The sequence below is a fragment of a genome, assembly GCF_019968985.1.
Source record: "MAG: Porospora cf. gigantea B chromosome Unknown PgB_NODE_960_length_9091_cov_117.898, whole genome shotgun sequence".
Taxonomy (NCBI): domain Eukaryota; phylum Apicomplexa; class Conoidasida; order Eugregarinorida; family Porosporidae; genus Porospora; species Porospora cf. gigantea B.
In genome coordinates, this window is record NW_027179362.1 from 1 (window position 1) to 9,091 (window position 9,091).

The 9,091-nt window shown below is 54.6% G+C and overlaps 5 protein-coding genes across 9 annotated transcripts; 3 read left to right on the forward strand and 2 right to left on the reverse strand.

Annotated features, from left to right (window-relative positions):
* Nucleotides 1-1,116: 1,116 nt before the first annotated feature.
* KVP17_002263 (uncharacterized protein) lies at nt 1,117-2,403 on the reverse strand (the record flags this gene model as incomplete). Its single annotated transcript, XM_068518350.1, has 1 exon — nt 1,117-2,403. The coding sequence occupies one exon, from the start codon at nt 2,401-2,403 to the stop codon at nt 1,117-1,119; it is 1,287 nt and encodes a 428-aa protein (XP_068370955.1).
* Nucleotides 2,404-3,010: 607 nt separating this feature from the next.
* KVP17_002262 (uncharacterized protein) lies at nt 3,011-5,473 on the forward strand (the record flags this gene model as incomplete). 4 transcript variants are annotated; one of them, XM_068518348.1, is made up of 7 exons in its annotated part: nt 3,011-3,094; nt 3,123-3,491; nt 3,518-3,679; nt 3,707-4,050; nt 4,078-5,089; nt 5,118-5,290; nt 5,317-5,473. In XM_068518348.1, the coding sequence occupies 7 exons, from the start codon at nt 3,011-3,013 to the stop codon at nt 5,471-5,473; spliced, it is 2,301 nt and encodes a 766-aa protein (XP_068370953.1). The 4 variants fall into 4 exon arrangements, with proteins under 4 accessions (XP_068370953.1, XP_068370952.1, XP_068370954.1 ...); XM_068518347.1 differs by lacking the exons at nt 3,011-3,094; nt 3,707-4,050; nt 4,078-5,089; nt 5,118-5,290; nt 5,317-5,473 and having other exon boundaries at nt 3,150-3,554; XM_068518349.1 differs by lacking the exons at nt 3,011-3,094; nt 3,123-3,491; nt 3,518-3,679; ... (1 more) ...; nt 5,118-5,290; nt 5,317-5,473 and having other exon boundaries at nt 3,746-4,054.
* A 20-nt stretch (nt 5,474-5,493) lies between these two features.
* On the forward strand, nt 5,494-7,040 carry KVP17_002265 (uncharacterized protein; the record flags this gene model as incomplete). Of its 2 annotated transcripts, XM_068518352.1 has the most annotated exons (3): nt 5,494-6,696; nt 6,725-6,843; nt 6,872-7,040. In XM_068518352.1, 3 exons carry the CDS (start codon nt 5,494-5,496, stop codon nt 7,038-7,040), a joined length of 1,491 nt encoding a protein of 496 aa, XP_068370957.1. The 2 variants fall into 2 exon arrangements, with proteins under 2 accessions (XP_068370957.1, XP_068370958.1); XM_068518353.1 differs by lacking the exon at nt 6,872-7,040 and having other exon boundaries at nt 5,494-6,750.
* Nucleotides 7,041-7,072: 32 nt separating this feature from the next.
* Nucleotides 7,073-7,681, forward strand: KVP17_002266 (uncharacterized protein; the record flags this gene model as incomplete). The annotated part of the gene is made up of 1 exon (XM_068518354.1): nt 7,073-7,681. One exon carries the CDS (start codon nt 7,073-7,075, stop codon nt 7,679-7,681), a length of 609 nt encoding a protein of 202 aa, XP_068370959.1.
* A 232-nt stretch (nt 7,682-7,913) lies between these two features.
* On the reverse strand, nt 7,914-9,062 carry KVP17_002264 (uncharacterized protein; the record flags this gene model as incomplete). The annotated part of the gene is made up of 1 exon (XM_068518351.1): nt 7,914-9,062. The coding sequence occupies one exon, from the start codon at nt 9,060-9,062 to the stop codon at nt 7,914-7,916; it is 1,149 nt and encodes a 382-aa protein (XP_068370956.1).
* Between the last annotated feature and the right edge of the window lie 29 nt (nt 9,063-9,091).

The following is a 9,091-nucleotide window of genomic DNA, read 5'->3' on the forward strand; positions in this document are numbered from 1 at the left end:
CCAGTGCTCCCCCCTCCGACAGCCCCTCCAGCGGCGCCCCCAGTACAATTCGATTCTAGGTTCACTCCTCGTCCCCTAACGCAATGTGGCGTGCACTGGAGCCTCCAAAGAAACGAAGCGCTTACAACTCCCCGGCCCCTGGCTGAGGAGCTACGACCGCACATTACGCCCCGCGTGCCTGTGCCGGTGCGGATGGCGGAAGAGCCGAGCTCTTCTCGGGCGCTCACCTGCAGACTGATGCCCGCGGAGGCGCAGTACCCCCATGCGGGCTGCCTGAGAGCCTCCCAGGGACGCGTTCCCCAGCCCCAGGGGCCTCGAGATGTCTCACCAAACCAAACCGTCTACCCTCCCAGCAGGGCTGCCCACCGACGGGAAGCTCCATTGGTTACCCTGGCACCTCAGCTCACACAATCACCTTTGTCTCCGATGTTCCCTGCGTCCGCGATCCCCCTTAGGAATGCACCGCAAACTACAGCCTTTGCTCCCAACTGGGCTGTACGGTACTCTTCAGAGGGGGAGCTACGTCAGGTGCCACCGATTACCTTTCGAAGTCGCGTAACGGAGACTCCTCGAAAGATGACTCGGGGCAGACCTGACTCGAGAGTGACCGACGGCCGGTTCGGAGATCCCAGATCTGACTCGAGAGTGACCGACGGCCGGTTCGGAGATCCCAGACTGACGATGACTCGGCGCAACAACCAACCTCTTAAGCAGGCCGCGCAACCGTGCCCTCCTTACGCTCTGCCGAAAACTTCCCGTATGAGCATTCCGTTAAGGACTGTTCCTGCCAGGCAAGCCATGTCTGCGCGTGGAGACAGACCACTCGGCTTCTCATCGGGCGCAGCTATTCAACCTCTGATCCGAGATCCCAGGGCTGCTGTTCAACCTCTGATCCGAGATCCCAGGGGGGGCAATACTGTTTTTCAGCCTCTGGTCCGAGACCCCAGGGAGGGCAACGCTGCTTTTCAGCCTCTAGTACGAGACCCCAGAGAGGGCAATGCAAGCTACTCAGATCTCCATATGTACGGAGTTGCTCCTCACGATGGGAGGTTTCGGTACCAAAAAAGTCCTCTGGCGTCAGCATGTCAGACGTGAAGGTGACCGTTGTGCCTGTAATCAATTAACGCCGCCAGTCATCTCATGCACCGCTCCCTGCGCGGATGCTTGTTTGCGGGGAGCTCTGTAGGGAAGGGGCAATCGACCAGCGCAGGGCCAAGACACCTCGCAGTGCAATTCGGCTGCCATTTTCTTGGCGGGGTGGTCCGGAAACCCCCGTGGGGCGTTGCAAGGACCGTGGTAAAAGTGGGGGGGGTGGCAGGTCACATAGGTAGATGAGGTAGGTGACTTTGGTGCGTGTATTTTGGGCTTGGGCTTCCTGAAAACTTGGCGAGTTTCGCTTCCCGACTGATGATGGTTCGTCAGGACCCAGGAAGGAGGCCCCGACTCTGAGTTGCTGTAGGCGGCCCCAGCTCCTGGCACTAGGTTTGAGCGCTGCTGCAAGCGGTGGGACCGTGTACTAGATGGACGCCAATAGCGAGGGCACGGCTGTTCGTAGAGCCGCTCGCTGGGTGGGCAGTCTAGGCACCTATATGGCGCCTTGCACCTGGCTACCCACGCCCTCTTTGCTTCCCTAGGCAACCGATGCAGATGGTGTTGAATCGGAGAGCAGGGACCCGTATACGTCGCAGCAGCCAGACACACCCACGTTTCAGGTTGGCCTGGGACTGCCGTGGTAGTTGAGACCTCTACCAGGGGACCGTTCGGAGGTTGCAGTGCATGGTGCAGCATACTTTCGGCGATACCCCTCAGAATGGTGTTGCCGGTGTCGCCTGCGCCTTTTGCTTTCACCGGGATGGATACTGTGGTGGTGGTGGTAGTAGCGTTGGAAAGCGTTTGGAATGTCCAGCCTTCAGGACAGGGGTCATCCCACGCACGATGGTCACAGTCAGCTTCTAGAGATTCTAACGGGGGCCACTGGCGGTCCGGACACTCTGCTTCATGATTCTGCTTCTCCTCGGCCGTTTTGAAGATAGGAATCTCCGCAGGGCAGATACCAAACATACTGTGTTCGCCTACAGGTACACATGAGTCGCCGTCCACCTGAAAGTACTTTGGGCAAGGCGCCTCGTAATTTCTCGGCGAATCAACCTGACATTCCCAGGATCCCCCACAGACGGGCCCCCAGTCCATCCTCTCGGTGAGGGTCAGGGACGCAAAGTCCAACTCAGCGGGGCATCCGTCTCGAGAGGGAGACCAGAACTCCTTGGGCTTGCGTTCAGGCCCCTCGCCGTCCGTGTCGATCTCTGCATCCTCGGCCTTCACGTCTTCAGCTCCAGGAGCATCGTTCTTCATCATCCCCACAGGCAAACCTTCGATAACACCAGTGTCGTGTACGGTCATCATCCCCCCGTAAAGCTGAAACGGCACGTAGTGTGCCGGCGCAGTGCAGTGGCCGTTTGGCTGCCTGGTCCACAGACGCGGACAAAGAGTGGTCATATTGGGCTCACATGGATCTTTGCAGGGGTAGTCTAATCCACACTCGTCTTCTTTGCGAGGCTTTTCCTCAAGTGTCAAGCGAAAATTACGGATGGTTCGACCTGCTTATGGAACGACTGCGCGCCTACATTCAGCGTTGTACGGATTAGTGTGCGCCAAGTAATACTCATCAGGCTCACATTCCGTCTCAGACAGCGCAGCAAAGTGCAAAGGACAAAGCCTATGTTGTGTGCTGTCGCGGCCTACTCAGCGTACTCCTTCACACACGGCAATTCGTTGGGATCCCCGTGTTCATTCAATCGTTTTTCCTCCTGCAAGCGTTTTTCGTGTTCTGCCACATCTGCATTGGCGGTGACGGCGAAATCTTCAATGAGATCCGCATTTCTCTGGATCTTGACCTCACACCGAGCCAACCGTTAACAATTCCAGAGTCTGACGCTCTTGATAGTCTTTGAGATTCGCTCTGACTACGCTCCCTAAGGCTAAAAGAACCGTCTTCACCATCAAATCTGTCATGCAACTCCGAAAGCTAGCAACTCACTGTTCGGATGTCATAACTGCAAGCTACCATGTGTCGTCAGTCGTCCAGATCGCGGAGGTGAGAATGATGACCCAACACCAAGCAGTACTTGTTGTCGAACTCCATAGAAGCCATGAGTACTAGAATCGATGTACGGCTCGAACCCTTGGGCGTTGTCGTGGAGGACAACGGTAGGGGCATAGACTCCCAGGAGCTAGCGTCACTGGGGGAGGAGGCTGTAACATCTGACCCTGAAAGGAAAAGAGGCCTCACGTTGGTGGCTCTTGCACAGTTATGCACCCTTGAAATCGAAAGCAAGCGTCGCGAGACACCCGCCTTCTACAAACGAGTGGCATTCGGGCAGCCAACTGCTGTGGAGGCCGGTGCAAGGGTGGACACGGGCACGATAATGACCGTGAAAGACGTGTTCAGACACCTACCTGTTAGGCGAAACGGGCTTGCAAACGCCCTCGAGGTGTGCCAGTTGATATTGCAACCCAGACATTTTGTCAAGTTCGACAGGTACTCATCCAGCTGAGCCTGCTGTTCGTTGGCACCAGTTTTACACTTTCAGACCATTCTAGTCGCCAAGTCACATTTCCGGCAGCAGTGAGCTTACGGAAGAAGTTAAGCGCTATCTCAGCAGGAGTTACTCTCGTTAACGTGGGGACTCGTGGAGTCCAGACCTAGATAGATCATTTTCGGCCATACATCGGTGTATCCGGCGCCATGACGACGCTGGCTAGTCTCAAGCCCACCAAAGGACACCAGCACGTGTTCATCAACGGGCTGAGCGCGAAATGCTGTCCAGTCATCAACCTCGTGAATCATGCGTTTGATCTTCTGACCGCTGAGGCCGGCATGGCCAAGGGGTTTCCTGTGTTCGCTTTATTCCTGTCAGTGCCGACTACCGCATTCAGCGTGGTCAACGGAGATACTGACCGAGAAGTAGCATTCACCAAAACAGGGAGACTACTTGCCGACGTATTGGACGCCGTGATTACTGCTCTCTCTCGAGTCACCCAAGACATAGAGTAAGCCACACCTGATCTTAACATCAGCGTGAGAGAGACGCTTGCGGCCTCTCGACGTGTCCTCGCCATGAGCTTTCGGTTTAGCAGTATCCCCAAGCGGATACGGAATGGTTTGGCTCGGGGTCGCATGAGTCACGACCAGATTTCATTCATGCATCACACAAAAGGGTTATCAAAGAACAGGTCCCCGAAGCCAAAAGAAGACGCACAAATGAGCGGGACTTCAGAAAAGTCAAACCGGAAGAATGAAGAGTCAAACCAAATTTGCACCGACCCTACCAGCAACCCCACCAAAGGGGTGACTCCAGAGTCTCCCAGGTCACCAATTACCAAACTAACCCGGGCAATGGAGTTAGAAGGCTCACCACAATACGTGGAACACGACACTACGAAGAACGAGGAAGCGGGAGTAAGACCCCTCAACGACACCCCTGTCGAGGAGCTATTCCGCTTCGACTACACTGCGGACCGAACTTCGTCTGAAGATAGGGCGCTGCTGCTACCGTCAGCAGAGACAGTCGTGGTCACGTCCCCTCCGATTCGTCATAGGGCATTAGATGGCCTTCGAAGCACTCCCAAACCCACCTCGGCCAGAGTAACCTCGCTTACCCGCCTCAGACACACTATTCGCCGCAACCCTTATTTCATGGACAGCCTTCCTGGACCGCCGATAATAGAAGATCACCAGACGCCGGACGCGGAGATACACAGTCGGAAACGGATGGCGTTGGCAACGCCGACGATATCTCCAAAAAGGCTGAAGTTTGACGATCTCCCCCAAGTTGATCGTTTCACGGCCACTAAAGACACACTTCGACAGATGCAGGTTATTGGGCAGGTCGATCGCTCATTCATCTTGTGTCAGCTGGAGGGCCAGTTGCTGGCGGTTGACCAACATGCCGTCGGAGAGCGAGTGAACTTGGAGAGATTCGCAGCTGAGCAGCGAGAGTTACCTCCGGATCGCGCCTCTCAACCCGTTAACCTTTCGCTGCATGTGTCTCCTGATGATTCATTCCACCTCACATCCCTCCAATCCCAGGTGGGGCCCTGCACGCCTCCCGACTCAGCTGGCGTCTTGGGGGTTCGAGTTCACCGTGAATGATCTGGACGTGCAGGTGACCCGTAGCCCAGTTGTGAGAGGGACGCTGGTGACGCCGACAGCCCTCTGTGATGATGTTCAGCGCTCAGTGCACTTTCGGGAGGCGTCAGGTTTGACTGGAATGCCCCAATCAGTCTACGAGTGAGAGCTCTGGGCAAAGATCACAGATTATTGTGCTCGAAGGCATGCAGAGCTGCTGTAAAATTTGGAGATCTACTCTCTCGGATTGAGTGTCGAGCACTGATCAACGGGCTCCTGACTTGCGATCTGCCGTTTCAGTGTGCCCACGGCAGACCGACCATCTTTCCCATTTGCAAGGTTTGAGAGTGAAATCGTACAATTCAATGCGTTGGTTACTATGCCTTTTGAGCGTGTCAGCCCAAATACTCCAGTACGATCGTATCCCTGTGCCGGATAGCTACCGTTTTCGAAACACCGGAAAGTTCTTCTCGTTCAGTCCTCAGGACAATAATGCGAAGTGGCTTGAGTGGTTTGGACTTGAGGCTAAGCCCCCAATAGTGGTATATGATCAAATCCACTTGGACACGGAGAGTCGAGCGCAATGGGGCAACTACCCTGGTCTCCATATTCAGCTGGTGCCGCTCAACGTCTACGAGGACGTCATCGCTCCGGTGATGGATCAAGGTCTTGACAGCTCCTTCTGCTGCACCATAGCTGACGTGACATCGGGTGTCTGTAAGCATGCTGGCTACGTGATGTACCCGCAGAACCGCGACCTCAACTATGGGTACAAAATATCACCGATGAGCCCACCGGAACGAGTTGCAGGCGCGATTGCTCGACAAGCCGTATTCCAAACGCTGATCATCAACTGCCACACGAAAACAGCTCCTGGGTACATCTCCGGAAACGTAATCTTAAGGGGCCCTTATGGCTATATATCAGCAGTCGAACTGCCAAAGCTCCTTCTGTACGGTGTCTCGGCTGCAGGGTTCCTTCTTCTATTGTTGGCCTGGGCAGGCCAGATGACGCGATATCGAAAGCAAGTCACCCGCATACATCAGCTCTTCCTGGCAGTCATATTAATTAGCCTGTTGGAGTCCCTATTTTGGTCCGCTCATTTCCATTATTGGAACAACCTTGGCTATATTTCGGTCCCACTGAACGTCCTGGCTGTGGGGTTTACGGTAATCCGCATCAGCTCGCTGCTCATTCTCATGCTGGTGCTGGGTATGGGTTGGGGTGTCACGAAGCACCGTTTGGATCGAGGCACGAAGGTCCGAGTCCGTTTTCTCTGGTTCCTGATCGTCTGCGCCGAGGTAGGCCGCCAGTGGATAAGCGAGGTCCACTACACCCGTGACATCTCTGACATTGTCGCGGTCCTCGCCGCGCTACCTTCTGCTCTACTGTATGCGGTGACCATCGTTTGGACGCTGCTATCGCTGGGCACGCTACTGGGCCAACTGCGAAGGACCCAGCAGACGGCGAAGTACAGCCATTTCAGTCGGTTCGCCTGCGTTCTTGGGACGTCCGGAGTCTTCATGCTCTGCGTCATCGGCCTCCAGTACTGGGTTATCTTGTTTCTTGTGAGGATGTTGAGGCAGGCTTATGCAGTCTCTCGAGAAGAGATGGACATATGAATGGTTCTTTACCGCTGGCTGCGATCAGATCTTGCACTTCTTCGTATTGTCTATGACTGCGTTCATCTGGCGGCCAACACGGTTGAGCAAGCAGTGAGTTGCCAAGGATTCTGGAATACAGGCTCCAATTTGCAGTACAACTCACTGATTTAACGGATGCACCAAGACCCAAAAACATCTACGAAGATATGAAGCTGCAACTTCAGGAAGAGGCTCGCCTTGATGATGAAGACGAATTAGACCGCATTCTCGACAGTGAGGAGGTGACAGCTGAGAGACGTGTTGTGTGATCGTGTAAATGAGTTAAAGTGAGCAATTCTAAATGTCCAACCTTCTCGTTCCTTGCGAATACGATGAAGACCTGCGAGTGCTGATCAAGGAACCAGAGGGGTCGAAGACTATCAGGGTGGCGCTGACCCACGACGACACCGTCGCTTCTGTGGTACACCGATTTCTGAAGAAAAGGTCCAACAGTCTTCTACACGCCTGTCAACTGGTGCTGTTGAATGGAAGTGTCGATATCACCAAGCAGCTTTCAACTCCAATCTTTGCAGTTTTGGGCTCGAATCGGATGATTCTGACCACCAAATGGAAGACTAGCGCTGGTGGATGCGTAGACAGCCAGTGTGAGAGGTGCTTCCTTATAAAGACGGCTCTGAGAAGAGCCCCAAATCAAGCGGGACCGGTCATGCCACCGGCTCTTTCGGGCTCTGCCAGCTGTTCGCTTCAGGAAGCGCCGTCACTCGACCACTGCCTCCGGAAGGACTGCGTGCAAAGCAGCGTGCTGAAACACGTAGAAAACGTGGTGGCGTCGCTTGTGATGGCAGCAGATCTTCCAGGGCAAATTGAACGGCTCGTTAAGCTTCGGGAAGGCGGGGATCTCACGACAGAGGAGTTTCAGACTGCAAAGAGCCGCCTGCTGTATGAATGAGAGGCGAAGCAGGAACGAGTTTTAAACCTGTCCCACAACAAGGCCCAACAGGCAAGACCGAAAACGTATGATCTGTCATGATGAAACATCTTTCTCCAGTCTTTGTACGTTCAGAACGTGTCCGAATCACAGCGGACGCATCACAACAATAAAGCACAGTCATTTATAACCCAGTCTTCACACAACAACTGCTTTAGAGGGCCCATAGTCTCAATTTTCACACGCAAGCTCATCACATACGTCCAAAGAACGCCGCCTTCTCGGCAGAAGTCTGGAATCTTCCGATACCACGCTTGGAGGCAGTATCGATGAACTTCAGATTAACAGGCTCAAGCGCACGTCGGGACACCTGCGGAGAGAGAGCCTTCCTGAGGATGACCAGCCGTCTGCGAGGACCGACGATGCCTCCCTTGAGCATGAGGAAGTCGTTGTTGACGTCACCGTAGTTGACGAAGCCTCCCATGGGAGTCACCTTCTTCTCGGTGATATCGTGGTTGGTAGAACCAGAACGAGGATCCTCAGCAGCTCCGATCCTGAAGATCTTCTTGTTCTTCTCCGTTCGGTGATGGAATCCGTTCTGACCAGCACGAGCGACCTGGAAGCCAACACGAGCAGGATGCCAAGACCCAATACAGGCAACCTTGCGAAGACCACGATGGGTCTTGCGAGGGAGTCGAGTAACACCCCATCGGTGAACCACACCCTCACATCCATGGCCCTTCGAAATGCCAACGACATCGACATTCTCGGACTCAGCGAAGACTGACGCCACAGGGACGGTCTGCTCGAAGAGCTTCAGGCAGTAGTCGACCTTCTCAGTAGTGGAGCCTCCATTGACCTGCACCTCAAGAATGTGGGCCTTCTTCTGAGGACCGGGGATTTTGCCAATCTGAGTATGGCAGAGAGCTCGCACGACAGAGCAGTACTTCTTGACCTTTTCGATTTCAGACTCCATCTTGCCAGCCTGATACTTCTGGGAGTACAAAGTGAAAGCCTTGTGCTTCTTGGCCCGGTACCACGACTTATAGAACCGGCGTTTGCACTCTTCCGAGAGCTGACCAGCCCATACAGCAGTCAGAGGACGGAGACCCTTGGGAGTCTCAACGTATCCCACGAAGCCAACGCAGACCATGGGAGGAGCGTCAACAATGGTCACAGAGTTGACAATATCCTTTTGGTGGAGCTTGGAACCAGGACGCTCGAGCTCACGGACAACATGGGTCATTCCAGCCTTGTAAGCCGCGAAGCAAGTTAGATGGCAAGGGTCCTTGGCCTCATCAGGGGGGAAGGTCTTGACTCGAGCGCGGCCGAGAGTGCATCGTCTTCTGGGAAGGAAGGCAAGCGAACCGTGGCGAGGTCTTTCGAACTTACGGTGAGACATTGAGGGCTGAAGTCGCTGGAAAATCCACC